Below are 25,120 nucleotides of genomic sequence, written 5' to 3'. Positions count from 1 at the left end.
GATTTTCTACACTGATGTTCAGCAGTCCGTGAACATTGCTGAAGATAGCAGATTTGTTTGGTGTGCCATGGTTGTCATCGAAAGCATGATGGACAGCAAACAGTAGAGGGTGCAGCTTTGTCTAGTGCTGATTTTAGTGCAGAACTATACTGTAAGGCTACAGTATGTTACAAGAAAGGAAGTCTGGTAGGCAGGTTCTAAAGTGGTCTAGAAATTGTGTTGCTGGGACAGGAGGCTGATACAAGTCAGTTTTGGGAGACCTTCCAGCTTCTATTTTGAAAGCAGGTACTTAATACACGAAAAGTCCTTTTTTGGAGCTTTTGATTTGAAAACTGATTCGCAGTGGCAGGCTTTAACAAAGAAACAATATAGCATTGTGAGCACTCAGTGACTAGTTTGGTCGCAAAGCAAAAAGTATTTTCAGGAACAAATTGCTGATAGATGGGGATCAAGACGTGTTTACTAAAGGTCAAAGATCAACACAAGAGCAAATATAGGAAATTAGTTTTGGTGTTGGATTATTAACTGATTAAATTAAATATTGGTGTCTTTTATGAGAAAATAGTAAATTATGGGAAACTCTTGTACACAAATTGTGTATATGAGAGCTGGAGGGGAGCTGAATTTAAGGGGCATTAAAGTGATGAGCGACTGATTTATCATTGCCGCTACCTTAGTGTACTAAAAGACTGCCATTAAAAATATGCATGCTCTGATTTTACATTTGCAGTTTAAATCAAATCATGCGTTTATTAGTGGGCAGGGACATTATTTTCAACAGAAGGCTGAGTAAGATACAGCCAATCTGAAACCATATCTCAAGGGCCATTATTATGAATTATAGAACACTCCTATGTGCTACATAAATGCTCATGTACATAGAACTTCAGCCTCTCACTCACATGGCAATAGGTTCCCATGAGCAGTCCCTCATTCATTCTAATCTCTCTGGTCTGATCATACCCTCCCTTCTTTTAAAAACAGATGTGCCAGGGCAGGAAAACATAGCATGAATAGTGTGCAGTATGCTAAGATCACTGGAAACACATCCCTTTCATCACTTTAAATACTTCCCCAATGTTTAGGATTTTTTTGTGACATTAAAGGGACATGGAAATTAAAATTAACTTTCAAGTAAACACAACGTTTTTATGATTTATTTTTAAATTGTATACTCTAGACTTTTATCAATTTTATTTTTCTCTTAGTTGGTTGCGGTGATTGAAACTTGGTCCCTTTTAAGACAGCATACTTGAGCAGTATATGGGAGCAGTGTGTGTAGCAATGTCATAAACGCAACCTGTAGAGGGAGCTCTTGCTGCAGTAGACAGTGCAGAGTGACAGGAGGGAACACTCACATCTCTGCCATTACCTACTACAACTGCACACACGGTTTAGATGGCTTTATACTTTTGTAAAAGGGGCCAAGTTTCACAGGAGATAGGTAGATAGATAGATAGATAGATAGATAGATAGATAGATAGATGAAAAATTGATAACTAGAAATACATTGAAAAGTTTATTTTAAATTGTACAATCTATCTGAAACATGAATTTGTACTCTTGAATTCCATGTTCCTTTAAAGGGACTTGAAACCCAAAAAATTTCTTTCATGATTTAGGTGGAATATACCATTTTAAACAACCAGTTTACTTTTATTCTCAAATTTGATTTATTCCTTTGGTATCATTTGTTGAAGAAGCAGCAATGCACTACTGGTTTCTATCTGAATACATGGAGTGAGCCAATGACAATCAGTATATATATATGCAGCCACCAACCTAGGTTATCTGCTGCTCCTGAGCTTACCTAGATAACCCTTTCAGCAAAGGATAACAAGAGAAGGAAGCAAATTAAATAATATAAGTAAATTGGAAAGTTGTTTTAAATTCTATGCTCTGTCTAAATCATGAATGACTAATTATGACGTTACTGTGCCTTTAACAGTAGGGGTCTAGATTCAATATGAATTAAAAGAAGTTGCCTGCTAGACACATTTCTCAGTCTCCTGTGGTATTCAGTCATGATGATTTAAAAGCTGGAGAACTAACTTTTATTGTTTTGAGTTTATACCTGCACTGAGTGTGACTTCCCTGTGCGTTGATTCTTTACCCACAGGCTGGACGGAGCTCTAAGAGGCAACTGTTCCTCTTACCTGGTGGAATTGAGAGACATTTGAAGATAAAGACTTGTTCGGTTAGTGTGAAGCATCTAAAGCACCGTCTTCCAATAGTTATTGTTTAACAAAAAACACCCATATACTTTTAGTTCCTTCTTTATCCTTAATAGGACATTTAACTCCCATAAATGAGGTAATTAGCTTAATTAATGGAGCTAGAACAACAGTGCTACATACATTCATTGTTTATTTTTGTTTTCTTTTGCTGTAAAATATGTCAGAAAACAGCACCTGTTCTATTTCATCTCAGAGATGTTTGAGTTCAAATTCTGTACCTGACTATACTGCAGTTTCACTGACCTGGCTACATACTACACAGTGATTGCTTAGAGCAGTGCACAAAGTCATTTTTAGCTAACTGGTCACAATTAAGGGAGATAAGCTTAGCAAGTGATTTATTCATGTACTGCTTGGAGACAATTTTAGAGCATTTTCATATTACACTATTGCCTAAACCTATCTGTATATCCCCACAAAAGGGTTAAACACATTGTTTAAGTTACCTCCAGAGCACCAATCTGCTATCAATCCTGAGCTGAACACAGACAGTGGTAGACTCATCGGTTGTGCTCAGCTCCAGACAGTTCATTGCCATTCCAGAGCTGACTTTAGAGTATTTTCTTATTGCACTTTTTTTGTTCCCTTTATTGTGTTATATGCAATTTATAGTACAATAATAAATTGCTCTAAAGTCAGCTCCACAGCAGTAATACACTACTGTGAGCTAGCTGAACACATTCGGTGAGTCAATGACAAGAGACCTATGTTTATGGCCACCAGTAACCAGCTACCTCCCAGTAGTTCATTGCGGCTCCCGAGCCTGGTATGTCAGTTTGATAACAGAAGTAAATATTGTGCTGTAGTATCATTTTGACTTTTATGTCCTTTTAAACAAATAGCTATAGACAAGCGATACTGCTATAGGAAAAGGCTCTAAAGCACTACAGTATTTTGTTATTGTAACTTTATGTCCTTTTTATGACTTCATTATCTACATTATATGAAAAATAAAGTTAAAGGGACTCTGAAACCAAATTTTTTCTTTCATCATTCAGATAGAGCAAGAAATTTTAAGCAACTTTCTAATTTACTCCTATTATCAAATTTTCTTCATTTTCTTGGTATCTTTATTTGAAAAGCAAGAATGTAAGTTTAGATGCCGGCCCATTTTTGGTGAACAACCTGGGTTGTTCTTGCTGATTGGTGGATAAATTCATTCACCAATAAAAAAAGTGCTGTTCAGAGTTCTGAACCAAAAAAAAGAAGCTTAGCTGCCTTATTTTTCAAATAAAGATAGCAAGAGAACAAAGAAAATTTGATAATAGGAGTAAATTAGAAAGTTGCTTAAAATACCATGCTCTATCTGAATCACAAAATATAAATTTGGGATCAGTGTCCCTTTAATGGAGCATGTGATTTTAAACATTCTAATTTACTTCTATTATCAAACTGTCTTCATTCTCTAGATATCTTTTGTTGAAAATCAGGGATGTATGCTCAGGAGCGTGCATGTGGCAGCAGTTTTTCAAGACTGTTATCCATTTGCAAGAGCACTAGAAGGCAGCACTATTTCCTGCCATGTAGTGCTCCAGACACCTATTTAGGTATCTCTTCAACAAAGAATATTATAGGAACAAAGCAAATTTGATAATAGAAGTAAATTGGAAACTTTTTATTAAATTGTATGCTCTGTTTGGGTTTTGTATCCCTTTAAGGATAGAGCAAAGGGAGGGAGGAAATGACAGTATACGTTTAGGAAGTACAGTGTTGCTTTCATGGAGTTTTCTGACGTCACTCATGTCTATAGGTGGCCTTTGATGTGATTGAGGAGATCTGCATGGAAATGGGAGTGCACAAGGATGAAGCCTTTAATGAATACGCCATCTTTGCTGTGACAAATAGAGGTGAGTTGAGATACAATATCATTTTTGCACTGACACACCGGTAAAATGGTTTGTATCAGGTATGCTGTTGGGCCTTAAAGGGACACAGTCACTAAATCTGTAAAATGTAGTACTAAACACATACAGGATACATTTGTTGCAAGGATTTAGAATTGTTATATTTGCCTTAAGAGGGTTAAAAAAAATCACTTTCTTATCTATTAAAACACTGCCCTGTGTTATTAGTAGCTACTTGGAGTAAAAAAAATAATCTCTGCTCCTTGTTTTTTACTGGCAACCGTAAGGGAGTAAAGCACTGCTCTGTGTGCACTAGTGGCTGCCAAAGAGGTTAAATCGCTGCTTTCTGTGTTAGTGGAAGTCAATGGGGGGAAAAATAATTGTTAATTTGTGAAATATATATGTATTGTGTTCTTAGATAAGTAAAGAATTGTGGAGGGGTCACTGTGTGTGATCTGACCACACCAGTATTTGTATGGAGGAAGCTGACAAACCTATTGATACTTTGTCAATAAAAGTTACTTAGAACAGATGACTGTGAATAACATAATCCATTATAAAATCTATTTTCCGGTGTGTAGGACAGTGATCAGCTCAGTGGCCTACACAACAGAGGGCCCTAGTGCAAAATGTTTGGCCCCTCAAAGTTAACTTTGTAGTAAGACATAGTAACAATATGCATTCTGCTCTGTATAATGATTTTGAGGATAGAGAGATAGATAGATAGAGTAGAGATAGAGAGGTATATAGAAAGATAGTGACAGACAGATAGACATATATATATATAGAAATAGATAGATAGATATTGTAGATAGAGAGGTATATAGATAGATAGCGACCAACAGACATATACGGTATATATATATATATATATATATATATATATAGAGAGAGAGAGAGAGAGAGAGAGAGATACTGTAGATAGATAGATAGCAACAGACAGATATACACATATATATATACTGTATATATATATATATATATATATATATATACAGGTAGCCCTCAGTTTACGCCGGGGTTAGGTTCCAGAAGGAATGGTTGTAAATCGAAACCGTTGTAAATTGAAACCCAGTTTATAATGTAAGTCAATGGGAAGTGAGGGAGATAGGTTCCAGGTCCCTCTCAGAATTGTCATAAGTAACACCTAATACATTATTTTTAAAGCTTTGAAATGAAGACTTTAAATGCAAAACAAAATTATAAACCTAATAAAATAACCACACAACACAGAATATAAATTAAACTAAGTTAAATGAAAAAAAAAATTGGCTAAACAGCATTATAAACCTAATAAAATAATCACACAACACAGACTTCACTTGCATTTGTCTGCAAACAGTTCTTTCTATGCATTCCAATCTGGACTGATTTATAGACAGGAAGATCTTGTTCCTTTGAAATCTACTCGATAGCTCAGGTCTGGTTAAACTGATTAATTTCAGCTTGCTTGGCTTTGCTGCAACATAAGTGGACAGCTCTACCTGCTTGCTATTTTAATAAATGCACTGCTTCTCAATGCTTTTCAATAGCAGTCACATGACTGGAAAAAAAGGTTGTTATTCTGAAACGGTGTAAATTGAACCGTTGTAAAACGAGGGCCACCTGTATATATATGGAGAGAGAGAGAGATATCGAAAGATAAAAAGATACTGTAGATAGATAGAGAGGTATATAGATAGATAGCGACAGACAGATTTACATATATATAGATAGATAGATAGATAGATAGATAGATAGATAGATAGATAGATTTTAGATAGATAGATAGATAGATAGATAGATAGATGATAGATAGATGTGCACTAATAAAATGCTCCCCTGCATTAGGATTGTACACATTCTGCACATGCCTATGTATAGACTGGCTTCTAGGGGCCTCCACAGCCATTGGACCCTGGTGACACTGCACCTGCTGCACCAATGGTAATTCCACCCCTGGTTTAGCTAATATCTCTATTTCTTTAAGGTCAAAATGTGAGACCCCTGAATAGGCGAGAATATATCTTGGATGTGTCTGCGGAAATGGAGCAAACTGACAGTAACTACATGTTCTGGGTCCGGCGCATCATCTGGGCACAACTGCTAAAGTTTGAGAATGAGTTGTATGTGACAATGCACTATAACCAGGTACGTGGAGTCACCTGTGGGATTTTATCAATACATAAATATCAGGGGTAAATATTCTGGGGCAGGAAGAGTAAATGTCCCCTCTAAACATGAAATATAATTCTATTTTTTTTTTTTTGTAATGCAAACATCAGAGAAATTTCTGGTTCCATTACAACAGGAAGAATAATTATAAGAAATAGTATAATATAGGATTCCAGGCGCTCATTTGCATTGTGTGATGGACTCCCAGTGATTGTTACTGATGTCAGATGAGTGTAACATGTGTAGGAGAAGGAACAGCACAAACCTTTTAAAATCCTTTTAGGGTGTGCAAGGTATACAAGGGTTTCTGTAAGCCCAAAAAAGATACAAACTCAAGGAAGAATTCAGCACCACTCCTTTGCAAGTACCTCACCAGGGTTTCTTTATTGGGATAAAGAACACATAGATGCAACGTTTCAGGCATGAATAAGGGCTGAGTATGTATCCCAAAACATTGCATCTGTGTGTTCTTTATCCGAGTAAAGAGACCCTGGTGAGGTACTTGCAAAGGAGTGGTGCTGGATTCTTCCTTGATTCAGATGAGTGTGACCCAATAATAGAGTACCTGATTTCTAGTAAGTTCTGCTCCAGTAAGCTTGATTTCACTGGCTTTCACTAAATGTGACCTTTTCTCAGTATGTGTTATTGATTTGTAGGCATAGAACCTAATTACTGATAAGAGCAGCTGATATCTAATGAGTGAGACTTGCTCCTTGTGATTACAATTCGTAGTGACTGGCTCCCAGTGATTGTGACTGAATCCCAGCAAGTGTAAATCCTTGTGACTATTAGTTATTGTCGTTGGCTCCCATTGAGTTTGACTGACTATCAGTGGGTGTGACTTACTCCTAGTGTCTGCTAGTTAATGTCATTGAATCCCAGTGAGTATGACTGACTCCCAGTGACAGTTAGTCAATGCTATTGGCTCCCAATGAGTGTGAATTGTTACTATTCACTAATAGTGATTTGTCATTGATTCCTAGTGAGTTAGACTAACTCATTGTGGCTACTAGAAATTGTCAGTGACTTTCAGTGAGTGTGACTGACTCCCAGTGACTGCTAGTCAATGTCATTGGCTGCCAGTAAATGTGACTTGTGCCTATTGACTACTAGTGATTGTCATTGATTCTTAGGGGCATATTTATCAAAGCGTCAACTGAAAATACGCTTGAATTCCGTGTCGTATATGTCGCAAGATTGATCCGCCATAGTTATCAAAGCGTCAAGATCGGCAAATGTTGAAATTTGTGACGTAATATACGATCACGCAATCTCAATCCAACGCAGATCGGTGCTTGCGTCATTACAGATGTTTCGAATTCAGATTTGACTCAGTTTGACCCTTTTCCCAATTTATCAAACATTTAACAGGTACGCTAGCATGTATTCCGACGCAGCGTACCTAGTTTTCAATCCGCCACCCTTGAGGTTGCGGATGCCATAGAACTCAATGGGAGTCTGAAAACACAGAAAGCTTATGTTCGATGCTGCAAGAGAATGAAGTATATTACATAATAAAAGTAAATTAGAAACTCTATTTAAATTGTATACCCTTTCCAAATCAAACAATATTATTGCTCCACATTTGGTGCACTAGTAGATATAGGGATACAAATGAAAAATATATTACTACTTATGGATTATGCTACAAATTTGTCTCTCATTACAAAGCAAGGGGACAATATTATTTCTACAAATTTGTTGAAAAGTTTTGCCCCAAACTTGTCGCACTAATAGATATAGAGATAAAAATGAAATAAATACAAAACATAATATAGCTAACTTCCTTTTTATTTTTTGTGAATCTATGTGCACCATGTTTAAGCCATGTAATACAAGTCCTGCTCTCCACTTCGCACCAATTTGGACGCAAACTCCAAAACAACCCACACACTAGTGAATTTTTCAACCACTTTTGATTGGAATATGCATAATCACATGATTTATTACATCAGTCAATCTGATTCAAATATACATTTTAAACTATTCCAACGAATCAAATTGCTCGCTACTTGTGTCATTGAACACTCATCAGAACTTGTAAGTGCCATTTGTTACATTTTGTATTATACTTTGAAAGTATGTACATGTGAAATTAGTATTAAAGATAAACATTGATGCTGACATACACATAGGATACACAGTGTAATATTTTAGACAATGATTTTAAAATTCGAATTGATGTTTGATTCAATTTAATCTTAAACTGATAGCTCAAAAGGGATAGCCCACCTAACATTAAACTGTCATGATTCAGATACAGAAGAAATTAAAATCACCTCTTTACTGTATATTTCTTCCTTCTCTTGAATTTCTTTTTCAGTAAGAAATGTCATCTTATATGCCAGCCCATTTTTTAACATCTGTGTAGGGGTGGTTTTTAAAACTAGATTGCAATCAGGAGGGGTTACACAGGTACAGAGAGAAAACTGGCCCAGCTCTTAAAATATCCATTGATTGCAAATAAATACATATGATACCCCGATTACATGTTATATTCACAATTATTCCTGCTCAGAATAATAATACATTTACACTATATAAATATAGTGGTATAAATAAACACAGAGATATGACAGACAACATTGTTTAGAACAAAAAAAGGAACTTAGGGACATGTAAATATGTTTGCAAAATATTTCTGACATAACACACACACACACACACACATATATATATATATATATATATATATATATATATGTGCAAAGATATATGTACAAATTCTAGCATTAATAATCATTTCTAAAAAAAAAAAAACATGAGATAAAAGCATATCATGACTTCTAGAAATACAAATACACATTAATTTATGTGAAAGTATATAACAAATAAATATAAAAATAACTTCCTATGAGATATTGTTTGTTGAGGTATAAATCTATCTATTTCTTGGACATTAACAGATGAAAAATAAAAGATTAGCTTTAGAGAAATGTGCTTGTTCATGGACAGTAATGAAATGGTATAAATACAGTTGGGAAAAACCCGAATAACCGCAACATCGATGACTGTTAGTTAACAAATTGTGCCATACTTCACATGCGTGTTTTTTATGGGGTTTTTTGATAAATAAGGGGATCATATGTGGATCGTATGTGGCGAGCGTATTGACGCTGGCGAATGCACTGAGATTGACGCTTTGATAAATATGCCCCTAAGTGAGTTAGACATATTAGACTACTAGACATTGTCAGCATTACTAATCTTCAAATTGAAGAGAATTTAGTCTCTCCATTTTTGCTTAAAGCCATTATCCATTGTCCTGTATCGCAGCTTCCATGTTAAAAATTTGCTTGTGTTTCGTAATATTATTATAGCCCAGCAAAACTTTGTGTAGCACTTAATATAGATTTTTAAATATCCTCTCATTTACCTATTCGAGTTAATCCTCTTTTCCTGCCTATGAAATAGTCTGGGATCAAAAGGGTCTGGTGTATGTAGTACAAGTTTTAGATAGTACTAATAAAATAAGAACTTTTGATTATATTTCACAAGTATATAATTTATCTAACAAAAACTTTTATGCCTATCTACAACTTAGACACTATATAGTAGGATATAAAGACACAAGGCAAGAGATAAGCCAATTTGGTAAATTAGGTGACTACATTACTTTACATAGGGTGGGTATACATGCTATCTCATTAATATATAAAATATTACTAGCCAAGCAAGGACAATTAGTTTTGGACGTAGTACTGTCAAAATGGAGGATGTATTAAAAGAGATAACATTAGAGAACATTAAAGCAAGTTTTAAATGGGTGAAGGAGGCTCCTGTCACGCCGCGCCGCTCTAGCTGATGCTAGGGACGTGACGACTGCTGCTCGTTGCCTAAGGGGGAGTCGGCTCCTGTCTGCGTGCGGCAGTGACATTAATCGTCGCACGCTTCTTCCTGTCGGGATCTCCTGTGGCGCAAATCCTGCGCCTATGTAAGTTACTCTATTGCTACCTATCACTGCCCAAGCATAGGTGTTACTTACTGTTCTCCTAGGTGTTATTGTTGCTATATGCCGGACTGTTATATTGTTGCTGACCCCTGCTTGTCTGACCACTCTGCCTGTTTACCCCTTAACTTCTGGATTGATATACTGCTGCTGAACTCTGCTTGTCTGACCACTCTGCCTGTTTATCCCTTAACTGCTGGATTGATATACTGTTGCCAAACCCTACCTGCCTATCCTAGTGGTTTACCTCTGGACTGCCTTGCTGTTGCCGAACCATGCCTGCCTGACCTTTCTGGTAGTTTACCCCTGAACTGCCTTTCTCTGATTTCCTGCCTGTTGCCGCCGAGGACTATCCTGCCTGTGTTGAGTGCCACTTACCTCATCTTGTGAACTTTCTCTGCTCTGGGATATTCCCTATCATTCCGGGCTCGATGCCGAGATAACAAGACTACTGGCCGAGTTCGGTCTGATAGTGGAATATCCCACGAGCATTACAGCTCCCCTCTCTTGCGTGTGGAAAGAGTAACATATAAAGCTAATTAATAATGCCTATATTACACCTACAAAATTAGCTAAATGGGCGGATGGAATAAGTAATTGCCCCAAATGTATTATTATTATTATACTTTATTTATGAAGCGCCAACATATTCCGCAGCGCTGTCCATGGATACAATTCATTTAAATAAAACAATACAAGACTTGTAAGAGACAGGACAAAATTTACAAACACATACAGGAGGGATTGAGGGCCCTATTCCCGTGGGAACTTACAATCTAGAAGGGTAGGAGGTTAAGAAACAGGAGGTGAGGACTGCAAGATTGGGAAAGATGTTAATACAGAGTTAGATGAGGGAAATGTTAGGTAAGTGAAATTAATTTATTAATGAGTTGGGTGGTAGGCTTCCCTGAACAGAAAAGTCTTCAGGGAACATTTAAAGGAAGACAGATTAGGGCAAAGCCTGACAGCACGAGGGAGAGTGTTCCAGAGGGTAGGTGCTGTACGACAGAAGTCCTGCAGTCTAGCATGAGAGGAGGTGATAGTTGCGGATGCAAGGAGCAGGTCATTGTTGTATCTTAGTGGACGGGCTGGAGTATACTTGTGTATTAGAGAGGATAGGTAGAGGGGAGCGGCGTTGGTGAGAGCTTTGTATGTAAGGGTGAGAATTTTGAATTTAATTCTGCTTTGAATGGAGAGCCAATGAAGGGACTCGCAGAGAGGTGCAGCAGATACAGATCAACGGGAAAGGTGGATCAGCCTGGCAGAGGCATTTAGGATGGATTGAAGGAGGGAGAGGCGGGAAAGAGGAAGGCCAGCGAGTAGGTTATTGCAGTAGTCAAGTCAGGAGATAACAAGGGAGTGGATTATTTGCTTTGTGGTGTCAGCGCTTAGAAAAGGGCAATTTTGGAAATATTGCGTAGATGGTTGCGGCAGGATGTAGAAAGCGATTGGATATGGTGGACGAAGGATAGATTTGAGTCAAGTGTGACTCCGAGGCAGCGGACTTGGGGCGATGGGGAAATGGTGATGCCGTCAACAGGGATAGAGAAGTCAGAAGTCGGTGTAGAGCTTGAGGGGGGGATAGGAAGGAGCTCAGTCTTGGACATGTTAATCTTTAGGTGGTGAGAGGCCATCCAGGAAGAAATACTAGATAAGCAGTCGCTGACATGACAAAGGACAGAGGGAGAGAGAGTAGGGGTGGAGAGGTAGATCTGGGTGTCATCAGCATAGATGTGATATTTGAAGCCATAACTGTTGATAAGTTTACCCAGCGAAGAAGTATAGATGGAGAAGAGTAGAGGACCCAGAAAAGATCCTTGAGGTACTCCAACAGACAGAGGCATAGGAGATGAGGAGTCGCCGGCAAATGACACAGAAAAAGAACTATGAGAAAGATAGGAGTGAATCCAGGAAAGAGCAGTGTCACAGAGGCCAAAAGAGCTAAGGGTCTGTAGGAGGAGGGGGTGGTCAACTGTGCCGAAGGCAGCTGAGAGGTCGAGTAAGATGAGTATAGAGTAGTGGCCATTATTTTTTGCAGAGAGAAGATCATTTGTAACCTTGGTAAGGGCAGTGTTTTGGGCGGAATCCGGATTGCAGTGGGTCAAGCAAGGAGTTGGTAAACAGGAAGTGGGTTAGGCGATTGTAAACTAGTTTTCCCAGGAGTTTTGATGTTAGTGGAAGCAGTGATATGGGGCGGTAGCTTTCAGGAAAATTGGGTCGATGGAGGGTTTTTTGAGTATGGGAGTGACTTTTGCGTGCTTGAAAGAGGATGGGAATGAGCCGGTAGAGAGAGATAGGTTGAAGATGTGGGTAAGAGCAGGAGTGAGGGTGGAAGATAGGGAGGGTATTAGATGGGAAGGGATAGGGTCGAGTGGGCAGGTAGTGAGGCGTGAGGAAGATAGTAAGGAAGAAACTTCATTCTCAGTGGCTGGATGGAAGATAGAGAGGGTGGCAGAGGGAGTAATTGGGCCTGTTGTTGGAATTTTGCATGTTGGTGTTGGGATGTTGCTTCGGATAGTACGTGTTTTGTTTAAAAAGTAGTCTGTCAGGACTTGAGCACTAAAGACAGACGTATGTAATGGAGCTTCTGCAGATTTACTTCATTGTTTGTGGTTAAAGGTGACTTACTGGCTTAACAAGATTCTTGATGAGAGAATTATATTAGAATCTTTCCAAATTCTTATTCTCAGGACATATAACAAAATTCTTTAAAGTAACCAATACTGCTATCATGATGGGTCGCAATCTAGTGTTAAAAATTGGAAAAAAAAAGTCAGCACCATCAATAGTGATATTCAAACAAGCAATTTATTGTCAAATCATGTTTAAAAAATGTAATATTTCTATATCCTATACTAAACAGGTCCAAGTCTTTTTTGATAAGTGGCATAATATTATATTGCTTCGTCCTCTTACAACCAAACGCTCTAACAAAAACAACTCCACAAGACTGATACCTTTTGAAATCTTAATGCTGAGAAATATTTTTCCCTCAGACTGGTATTAGTGGCTTGAGATGGAGGAGGGGAAGAAGGAAGGGGAGAAGAATTGTGTGTTTTTATATATATATATATATATAAATATATATATTTATTTATTTATTAATTTTATTCACTATTTTATTTTATTAGTTTGTGTTTTCATGGAAAATAAAAAACCTCAACATGATGTACACAATACGTAAATCAAGATATCTTATTTAATTCCTACGAATAGTTTCATTTGTTAAATATATGGAGTACTGAATACATAGCGTTAGTGGAGAATTTCTCATTTTTGTTATTAAGCTGGTAACTGGAAAGGATGTCGTCATATGTAGGGTTGTTTCTCCACTATGTATCTGAAGTATGTTATTTTCTGTATTACTTTTTTGTTTATGTTACAATGGACTCTGAAGTCATGCTAATGTATGTTGTGTTGACCATATATAAATTATTTTTAAAAAAAGACATTGTCAGTGGCTCCATGTGAGTGTGACCGACTCACAGTGAGTGAAATTGACTAATTATGGCTTTCAGTCACTGTGACTGGCTCCAAGTGACAGCTAATCAATGTGATTGGGTCTCATTGAGTGGGGCAGGCTTCCAGTAAGTGTGACTGACTCCCAGTGAGTGAGACTGACTCCCAGTGAGTGTGACTGACTCCCAGTGAGTGTGACTGACTCCCAGTGAGTGAAATTGACTAATTATGGCTTTCAGTCACTGTGACTGGCTCCAAGTGACAGCTAATGAATGTGATTGAATCTCATTGACTGGGACAGGCTTCCAGTAAATGTGACTGACTCCCAGTGAGTGAGACTGATTTCTATTGACTGCTAGTGATTGTCATTAGCTTCTAGTGAGTGTGACTGACTTTCACTGAGTTACACAGCCTCCTTGTCACTATTAAACATTGTCATTGGCTACCAGTGAGTGAGTGAACAGTGAATTTTTTTTGTATTTTTTTTTTGTATTTGTTATTTCTTAAACAGTGAGCTATCTCCTTGAGATATTTTCCCTGTTGTATGTAGGTAGACCATCTAAATTATGTGAACTCTGCAGTCTACCTATATAAGATTTATTTTGTGTAAAACTACACATAAGTGAAATGTTTCTTGCTTTGTGCAAAAGGTTAAAGATCTATGTTTGTGTGCACATACCCTGTCTATCTATTAATTTATCTATTAATGTATCTAAGTATCTATAAATCTATCTATCAATAAATCTATCTAATAATAAATCTATCTAGGTATCTATTTAGGTACCTGTAGTTTATATGTCAGTCTGTCTGTCAGTACAAGTGAATATTTTCTATGTCAAGATGAAGCTATGCCATTTTCCATAATGATATAACATCTTCTTCTTGTGCCGACCTTGCTTCCCAGGTGCTGCCGGATTATCTGAAGGGATTATTTAATGTCCTGACTCACATAAAACCCACTGAGCAACAGTTCCAACAAATCTCTCGGCTGGCAGCTCTCCAGCATCGCGCCAAAGACAGTGTTTACCTTCCCACCGCGTGAGTGCTGCAAACATAGCCTTAAAGGGGCATTACAGCGTTATAGTTTATTGTATTCAATTCTTTTATATTGAAGAAAACTAATTTTCCTGCCTGTAATATTTATTTATTTGTTTTTATGTTGATGGAAGCTTGTCTTTGTCTACCAATCGGGCTTTAAAAAGTGTCGTTATCAACAATCGAGCAACCTGTTCCTAAGAATGAGTTTCACACAAACATACATATTTAAATATCCTTTTAAAATCTTTAACATTTTCATGAAAAATATGATAACATTTATACTCTTTCAAATACTGTACACAATATAAATATTTTAGATTTATGCTTTTAACTCTTTGACAATTGTTTTATAATTAAAGGGACAGTTTAGTCAAAAATAAACTTTAATGATTCAGATGTAATTTTAAACAACTTTCCAATTTTACTTTTATCATACATTTTGCTTTGTTTTCTTGTATTCTTAGTTGAAAGCTAAACCTAGGTAGGCTCATATGCTAATTTCTTAGCTCTTGAAGGCAGCCTCTTATGCTGAATGCATTTTTACATTTTTTTCCCAACTAGAGGGAGTTAGTTCATGTGTGCCATATAGATAACGTGTTCATGCCTGTGGACTTACCTAGGAATTAGCACTAATTGGCTAAAATGCAAGTCTGTCAAAAGAACTGAAATAGGGGGACAGTCTGCAGAGGCTTAGATACAAGGTAATCACAGAGGTAAAAAGTATATTTATATAACCGTCTGATTATTCGCAAAACTGGGGAATGGGTAATAAAGGGATTATTTATATTTTTTAAACAATACAAATTCTGGAGTAGACTGCCCCTTTATCTTTGTTTGATGATGGCGCATTTAATTAATCTATTTTTTAAGAAATTATAGGAACATGTTAGTGTAATCTATTTAACTGTTGCAAAGGGTTTTAAATGCATATTGAAGTGTAGCACATGCATGCTGAGCCCATCCTTAAAGAGACATGAAAGTCATTCATAAACATGTAATAAAAAGCAGTGGTCATGTGAGATGATTGGCAGGCCCTGCTCTCATGTGATTGGTTGTCCTTCGAGCACAGTTTGGGAATACACAAACAGTACTTGTAAATAATAATGGAAGCACGTGGGCCCTTTGCGCATAACCACCAAGAGGTACTTGTAATTACTTCATTATCATGTCCCTTTAAGAGATTTAAATATGGGTAATAGATTCATTTAGTGACATGCACTGCCTGATATAAGGTGATTAAGAGTCCTGGACGTAGGCGACCATTGATAACAGTTATAAATTTGTCCCAACCTCACAAGATATGCGCTAAATCATAGGGACTAAAAGGCCAGGCAGGGAAGCTGTTTATCCATGGTATGCATGTCAACTGGTTAGAATACGTCAAAGCCGGTGACAGACCACTCTGTACATGAGATAGCATAAATAGCTAGGTCATGAATCACAAAGAAACAATGCACAGCAATACGGATTGTAGGTCGCTTTCTATTTAACGTTACTCTTTTGTGATCACACAGTGCAGAGATTCAAAATGTACTTAACATCTGATGCTGACTTTACTGCATCATTTAATAATGGGGAATAAGAGTTTCAGATACTTTGGGAGGAGTTATGAGTCATACATAGGGTTGCCCTATTTCTGCTTTATGGACGGAAAAATACATATACCTGGGTTTTTATAATGGAAAATTATTCAAACATTTCTTTAAACAGCCCCTGACTTATGTATTTTTCCATAAGCGTCATTCCTTAAAGCGGCAATATGGCAACCCTAGTCATGCACCTTCTTAAGAATTACGCAAGACATTGGTTTAGGATCATGAAAGCTTGCTTGCTAGAGATGCTGCTATTGTGAGATCTGCTGTGTCTGCGAGGTCTGTTGTGTATTGAAAAAAAAAAGGAATTGTTATAATGGTAAGCTCTGCAGCTTATATAGGGTGTATGGAAGTAAAACAGTACGTTATGTTCTGGTACTGATCCAAAATCTGTTACATTGCTGCCTCTATATACTGCAGAATTTATGATCCCCTATAGACCTAGCTCCTTAAAGGGACACTGAACCCAAGTTTTTTTTCTTTTGTGATTCAGATAGAGCATGCAATTTTAAGCAACTTTCTAATTTACTCCTATTATCAATTTTACTTCGTTCTCATTGCCATCCTTATTTGAAAAAGAAGACATCTAAGCTAAGGAGCCGGCCCATTTTTTTGGTCAGGGACCCTGGATAGCACTTGTTTATTGATGGGTGAATGTATCCACCAATCAGCAAGAACAACCCAGGGTTGTTCACCAAAAATGGGCCGGCATCTAAACTTACATTCTTGCTTTTCGACAATAAAGATACCAAGAGAATGAAGAAAATTTGATAATAGAGTAAATTAGAAAGTTGCTTAAAATTTCCCATGCTCTATCTGAATTATGAAAGAAAAAAAATTGGGTTCAGTGTCCCTTTAACCTACCCATCGTGTTTAAATAAACCCAACTGTGGAAGTAACACCCCCCCCCCCCTTTACTGAGGCATACCCCCACTTCAATAACTTCAAACTGAGTGATACGCCCCACTTAAAGGGACATAAAACACATTTTTTTCTTTCTTTCATGATTCAGAGCATGCAATTGTAAATATTTTTCCAATGTATTTCTTTATCTTTTTATCCTTTGCTGAAAAGTATACCTAAGTGGACTCAGAAGCTGCTGATTGGTGGCTGCACATATATGCCTCTTGCCATTCGCTTTCAGCTAGCTCCCAGTAGTACTCCTAAAAGGATACCATGAGAATGAAGCAAATTAGGTAATAGAAGTAAATTGGAAAGTTGTTTAAAATCGTATATGTTCTTTATGCATCATGATTCATGAAAGAAAAAACTTGGTTTCATGTCCTTTTAAGTCCATCAAACCACTCCACATTATTAGCCCCATCAGATTATACCATACTCCCACCACACAAAAACCCCTGTGTAAAAAAATCTTAAAGGGGCATAAAACCCTTTGAGATGGTAATATAAAATATGAAGTAAAAAATAAAATATATTTTTGCAATATGTAATATTTTTTTCCTGTAAAATTATGAGTTTGTCAATTCTGAGAATTAGAAATTACACTGCAGGCATCGTGCTGTATCTTAAAACAATCAATGTTTTTTTTCACCATTAAAAGCAAAAAGGCAGACACCACTCCAAACACTAGACTGCATCGATCCAACGCGTTTCTTGCCTAAACTGTACTTCGTCAGGGAACATTGGAATGTGAAATATTATTTTAATGTCAGGTTAGCGCACTTGAGAAAATGAGATCGGGTTAGCGTGCGAGTAGGATTTTTTCTACTTTTCGCACTCCATTGACTTCTATGGGGTAATACATTAATGCAATTTTTTTCGTGCAATGGGTTAGCATGGGTGCGAAAACTATTTACTTTCAACTTGTAATACAAGCACTACCTGAAAACCTTATTTTTCACAGTTAAAGGGGACACTAAACCCAAAATTTTTCTTTCATGATTCAAGTAGAGAGATACAATTATAAACACATTCAATTTACTTCTATTATCTAGTTTGCTTCATTATTTAGATATCCTTTGTTGAAGAAATAGCAATGTACATGGGTGAGCCAATCATATGAGGCATCTATGTACAGCAACCATCAGCAGCTACTGAGCACTATCTAGATATGCTTTTCCAGCACAGTATATCAAAGAGAATAAAGCAAATTAGATAATAGAAGTAAATTAGAAAGTTGTTTAAAAATTCCCTGCTCTTTCTAAATCATAAAAGAAAATATTTGGGTTTCATGTCCCTTTAATACGGGAGAATTAAAGGGATATGAAACCCAAAAGTTGTCTTTTGTGAATCAGACAGAGCATACCGTTTTAAAAAAGTTTCCAATTTATTTCTATTATCAAATCTGCTTTGTTCCCATGATATTCTGTGTTGAAGAGATACCTAGGTAGCATCTGGAGCACTATGTGGGCAGAAATAGTGCTGCCATCTTGTGCTGTTGCAAATGTATCCTGTTTTTGTAAAACTGCTGCAATATAGTGCTCCAGAAATAGTCCAGCTCCAAAGCATACGTCCCTGCTTTTCAACAAAAAAAATAACAAGAGAAAGAAGAAAATTTGACATAGAAATAAACTAGAAAGTTGTTTAAAATCGCATGCTCTATCTGAATCATGAAAGAAAAAGTAAGGGTTTCATATAGCTTTAAATAACGTTCCAGGCTCGTGCGGAATCAGGGAATCAAGCTCAAACACATTACCCTATAAGAAAAACACATTCATATGAAAATAGAGGCACTTTTAAGATACTATACACTGATTTGTATGGCTGCAGGATTTTTTCTTTTTTAAAGTGCGCCCCTGCTAACTTCGCTCTCCCCAGTGAAGTTTCCTTTTCCAGCGAGCTCAGTTACTTTCTATGGGAGACTTCTCACAACTCACCTGGACAGCCCGTCTTTAAAGGGCAGCCACTGCCCACTGAATGAGGTTTTGTTCACAATCACTTTTCTCTGTGACATGCTTATGAATATTGTATATGTGGCTCCAAATTCCAAGATATTTTGCTGTTTATGCACTTAGGATCTTACTGACCAATATGGTTAGTGGATATTGCATCCTACATAATCCTTTTTGATGTTCCTTTTTGAGGGAAAGACTGTTCTTTCATGTAATTGGCAAGAGTCCATGAGCTAGTGACGTATGGGATATACAATCCTACCAGGGGGGGCAAAGTTTCCCAAACCTCAAAATGCCTATAAATACACCCCATCACCAACCCACAATTCAGATTTACAAACTTTGCCTCTATGGAGGTGGTAAAGTACGTTTGTGCTTGATTTTTATGATTTCTTCTATGATAAAGCGCTTCTAAGCATTCTGAAGCCCAATTCCTATCAGAGTACAGTGTTTGTCAGAGGGATGCGAGACAGTATTGCCTATTTATATTACGAAGAATCTTTTCAAGGGTTCTCTGTTATCGGTCGTAAGGATTCATCTCCTACCTCCCTTTTCAGATCGACGATATACTTCTTATATACCATTACCTCTGACTTTCGGTAAGTGTGTATCATTATTTAAGACACTCTCTGCTATGGTTTGGCACTTTATTATATAATATAAAGTTTTAAATATATGTATTTTACTTATATTTGCCATGAGTCAGGTCTATGTATTTTCCCTTTGCAGTCCAGCCGTTTCGTTATGGAATCATGTTTTAGGAAGTTATCTTACCTGTGGTATAGTCTTTTTTCAATTTGACTTGTTTTTTCTTGGAAAACTTGCAGGCAAATTAGGCTCGCGAGGGGCGCAAAATGCTGTTAATTTATTGCATCATTCTTGGCGCGAGAAAATTTTTGGCCGCGAATATGTGTCTATCACGACGCAAGTTCGTAATTTCCTGTGTCTTAGGTTTATGTTAGGATTTCTCAACTTCCTTTTGCGTCGTGCGTCATACTTGGCGCCAAAAAGTTTAGTTTTATTTTACCTCACTTCCTATATGCTCCTTGCCTTCTTTATGCTCAGAGGGCTATGCTATTTGCTTTTTTTTTGTGTGCCAATTTTAGCATTTGCAATTTTTCCTATTCCTGAAACTGCTATATATGGAAATAAGATATTTCTTTTTAATGTTATTTCTTCTTTTTTTACATTTCACAAGATGTTTCAATCTGATCCTGTCTCAGAAGCTGCTGTAGGAACCATGCTGCCTGAACACAGTTCTACCAAAGCTAAGTGTATCTGTTGTAAACTAGTGGAGATTATATCTCCAGCTGTAGTATGTAACAGTTGTCATGATAAGCTTTTGCATGCAGAAAAGGTTTCTATTAGTGCTAGTACAGTATTTGTTGTTCCTTCAACATCTAAAGTACATTATATCCCTGTTGATATGAAAAATTATATTGCTGAGGCGATACAGAAGGCTATGGCTGCTATACCGCCTTCAAATAAACGTAAAAGGTCTTTTAAAACTTCTCATAATACTGATGAAATTTGTAAGGACAGGCAACATACTGATATATCCTCCTCTGATGAAGATCTCTCTGACTCAGAAAATCCTACTTCAGACATTGACACTGATAAATCATCTTATCTTTTTAAGATTGAGTATATTTGTTCTTTGTTGAAAGAAGTGTTAATAACTTTGGATATTGAGGAGTCTGATCCTCTTGATAACAAATCCAGTAAACATAAAATTCTGTCTATAACCCTCCTGTGACTACTCCTGAGGTGTCTCCTGTTCCTGATGCTATTTCTGATGTGATTGCTAAGGAATGGTCTAAGCCTGGTATTTCATTTATTCCTTCTTCAAGGTTTAAAAAGTTGTATCCTTTTCCAGTGGCTAAATTAGAGTTTTGGGAAAAAGTCCCTAAGGTTGATGGGGCTATTTCTACTCTTGCTAAACATACTACTATTCCTATGGAAGATAGTACCTCTTTTAAGGATCCTTTATATAGGAAGATCGAATCTTATCTAAGGAAAGCTTATTTGCATTCTGGCTATATGCACAGACCTGCCATTTCTATGGCTGATGTTGCGGCTGCATCCACTTTTTGGTTGGATAGCTTAGCACAACGGGAAAAAGACATTCGTTTTCAGACAGACAATATCACAACTGTGGCATATGTCAATCATCAAGGGAGGACTCGCAGTCCTTTAGCGATGAAAGAAGTATCTTGAATACTTTCTTGGGTGGAATCCAACTCCTGTCTAATTTCTGCGATACATATCCCAGGTGTAGGACAATTGGGAAGCGGATTATCTCAGTCGTCGGTCTTTACATCCAGGGGAGTGGTTCTCTCCATCCAGATGTATTTTGTCAGATTGTACAGATGTGGGGTCTCCCCAAAATAGATCTGATGGCTTCCCATCTAAACAAGAAGCTTCCCAGGTACCTTTCCAGGTCCAGGGATCCTCAGGCGGAGATGGGTGGATTGCTTTAGGCAGTTCCTTGGTTTTTACCAACCTGCTACTATCTTTCCACCTATAGTTTCTTCTTCCAAGGGTAATCTCCAAGATCATATTGGAACAATCACGTTCTGATAGCACCAGCATGGCCTCACAGGTTTATGGTATGCAGATCTTGTCCGGATGTCCAGTTGCCAACCTTGGCCACTTCCTTTAAGGCCAGACCTTCTGTCTCAAGGGCCGTTTTTCCATCAGGATCTTAAATCCACTAAATTTGAAGGTATGGAAATTGAACGTTTAGTACTTAGTCATAGAGGTTTCTTTGACTTAGTGATTAATACTATGCTACAGGCTCGTAAGTCTGTTTCAAGGAAGATTTATTATCGAGTTTGAAAAAACCTATATTTCATGGTGTTTTTCTCATAAATTCTCTTGGCATTCTTTTAGGATTCCTAGAATTTACAGTTTTCTTCAGGATGGTTTGGATAAAGGTTTGTCTGCAAGTACCTTGAAGGGACAAATCTCTGCTCTTTCTGTTTTATTTCATACAAAGATTGCTAAACTTCCTGATATTCACTGTTTTGTTCAGGCTTTGGTTTGTATCAAGCTTGTTGTTAAATCAATCTCTCGTCCTTGGAATCTTAATTTGGTTTTGAAGCCTTTGCAGGCTCCTCCTTTTGAGCCTATGCATTCTTTGGATATTAAACTACTTTCTTGGAAAGTGTTGTTTCTTTTGGCTATCTCTTCAGCTAGAAGAGTTTCTGAATTGTCTGCTCTCTCTTGTGAGTCTCCTTTTCTGATTTTCCATCAGGATAAGGCTGTTTTGCGGACTTCGTTTAAATTTCTTCCTAAGGTTGTGAATTCTAACAACATTAGTAGGGAAATTGTTGTTCCTTCCTTGTGTCCTAATCCTAAGAATACTCTTGAAAAATCTTTACATTCTTTGGATGTTGTAAGAGCTTTAAAATATTATGTTGAAGCTACTAAAGTTTTCAGGAAGACTTCTAGTCTATTTGGTTTTTTTTTCTGGTCCTAAGAAAGGTCCGAAAGCCTCTGCCATTTCTTTGGCATCTTGGTTAAAGCTTTTGATTCACAAAGCTTATTTGGAGGCAGGGCAATCTCCGCCTCAGAGAATTACAGCTCATTCTACTAGATCAGTCGCACTTTCTTGGGCTTTTTAAGAATGAAGCTTCGGTTGATCAGATTTGCAAAGCAGCAACTTGGTCTTCTTTGCATACATTTACTAAATTTTTACAATTTTTATGTATTTGCTACTTCTGAATCAGTCTTTGGTAGAAAGTTCTTCAGGCAGCTGTCTCAGTTTGATTCTTCTGCTTATGATTTAAGTTTTTTTCTGAAATTTATGTGAAATTTATGAGAAAGACTTATTTTTTATGGATTTAATTTTTTCAGCGGAAATAGCTGTTTTTATTTTATCCCTCCCTTTCTAGTGACTCTTCTGTGGTCTTTCACAACTTGGGTATTTCTATCCCATACGTCACTAGCTCATGGACTCTTGCCAATTACATGAAAGAAAACATAATTTATGTAAGAACATACCTGATAAATTCATTTCTTTCATATTGGCAAGAGTCCATGAGGCCCACCATTTTTTTGGTGGTTATGATTTTTGTATAAAAGCACAATTTTACTTCCAGTTCCTCTTATTGTATACTTGTTTACTCCTTATTTTATCACCCCACTACTTGGCTATTCATTAAACTGAATTGTGGGTGTGGTGAGGGGTGTATTTATAGGCATTTTGAGGTTTGGGAAACTTTGCCCCTCCTGGTAGAATTGTATATACCATACGTCACTAGCTCATAGACTCTTGCCAATATGAAAGAAATAAGTTTATCAGGTAAGTTCTTACATAAATTATGTTTTTTGTTTGAATTTGGTAATTAAATTTGGTAATTTCAGAATATGGTATTCTAAAGGATTGGATGCTGTCAGGCAATCTGGTGTGCTTCACAGTTCTCTCTGTCCATCAAAAATAAGGAACCATTAGCAGTGATTCTAAATCAAAAGATCAAAATGTCTCTTTCTTTCATCTTGCTCTATCTATTTCACAGTTCCAATATGTATCATCTTAGCTGCACTGCCATCTCTGTCTTCTTCAAGTGAATTGTCTCTTATATTTCTTTACCCGTCTTATTCAGTTACACAAGCTTCTCATATGATTTTTTCTCATTCCACAGCCGTGAAGTCCAGGATTATGTCCCAAGCCAGTTTTACAAGGTAGTGAAACCTCAGTCTTGGTTGAACATGGTCATGCAGCACATGCAGCAAATCCAGCCCCTTAGTCCTCACCAGGCTCGTGCACAGTTCTTAGGTAAAGATGTGTGAAGACAGTGGATACTGCTGTTTTGTTCCATAAAGGAGAGGAAAAAAATGACTTGCATCAGCTTCTCCTGCTGGGTCCTGTTGTTTAAGACATCATTTTCAGTATTATAAAGATGGTCATTTCTGTTTTCTGTGCAGGTTTGGTGAGCGCTTTCCCCATGTTTGGTTCCTCTTTCTTCTACATACAAAGCAGCAGCAATAATATGGTCGTCTCTCCTTGTATCCTGGCTGTCAACCAGAATGGTCTCAACTTTCTCAATAAGGAAACCCATGTAGGTTTAACATTAGTGTTTCTCATCTACAGAGTTTAGAGACAAACCAATACATAAAGATATTATGTCTTGAACTTAGGCATCTACATTTAAAGAGGAGCTACACAACCCCATTACACTGATAATCTAATGTTGGATAACACCTCAGTGATGTGTGGACATCTCTTGTATACATGTTGAAATAGGAAACAACTGTTCTAACTAGAGATATTAAAGTCAAACTTAAACTTGCATGAGTCAGACAGATAACAATCTATAGTATCCCAGAAGGGGATACAAAAAAGGCGCGCTGATGATTTTGAAAAAACGGGGCGGGAAGATAATGGGAGTGACAAATAGCTCTGCACTCAAATGGAAAAACAAACGATGCAACAAGAATAAAAACTTACAAATATGCAAATATAAAATGCAACAAAACTGAAAACAATAATAATAAATCTTCTAGGGCAGAGTAATAATTATCATAGATATAATACCAAGTCCCAATGTGTTAAAATACGGTGTCTTGGTCCATAGAAAACAGATAGCCGCCGGACGTGATTGTGGCGGGGCAGCTCCTCTTGATCCCAGAGAGCGGGTGGGTAATACTGTGGCAGAAAAAAGAAAGGAAAAAAAGAGGGCGCCAATAGTGTGATATTGTTTGGTTCACAGCAGATAATAATTTGGTCCAAATTTTATTCAATTTTATGTTAGTGCCGTTAAGTTACAGACTACCTTAACTACTTAAATAGTAACAACCATTATACACCTGGTTGTTACAATACAACAGACATTCTATTACAAAGTAACGTGTATGGCTAAAACTGCAGAGAGTCGTATACTCCAAGAAACAGAGAGGACAAACCAACACACAGTATACTAGCCGCTGTATAAGGTGCTAGCAGGCGAGATTGCACTGGTCACAGAACAGTGCCGATTCCTTTGGTAAGCAT

General features: G+C 37.2%; 1 protein-coding gene across 1 annotated transcript in view; it reads left to right on the top strand.

Moving 5' to 3' along the window:
- Positions 1 to 25,120, top strand: part of MYO15A (myosin XVA) — a 628,913-nt gene that overhangs the window by 560,706 nt on the left and 43,087 nt on the right. Inside the window, 6 exon segments of the mRNA XM_053694925.1 lie at positions 2,120 to 2,197; positions 3,988 to 4,084; positions 6,051 to 6,211; positions 14,548 to 14,681; positions 23,772 to 23,905; positions 24,055 to 24,188. Coding sequence (XP_053550900.1) covers positions 2,120 to 2,197; positions 3,988 to 4,084; positions 6,051 to 6,211; positions 14,548 to 14,681; positions 23,772 to 23,905; positions 24,055 to 24,188 — 738 coding nt within the window.

This window comes from Bombina bombina, chromosome 11, assembly GCF_027579735.1.
Source record: "Bombina bombina isolate aBomBom1 chromosome 11, aBomBom1.pri, whole genome shotgun sequence".
NCBI classification, from domain to species: Eukaryota; Metazoa; Chordata; class Amphibia; order Anura; family Bombinatoridae; genus Bombina; species Bombina bombina.
The sequence above is the reverse complement of the archived record's forward strand: the minus strand, read 5'-3'. Positions and strand labels throughout refer to the sequence as shown.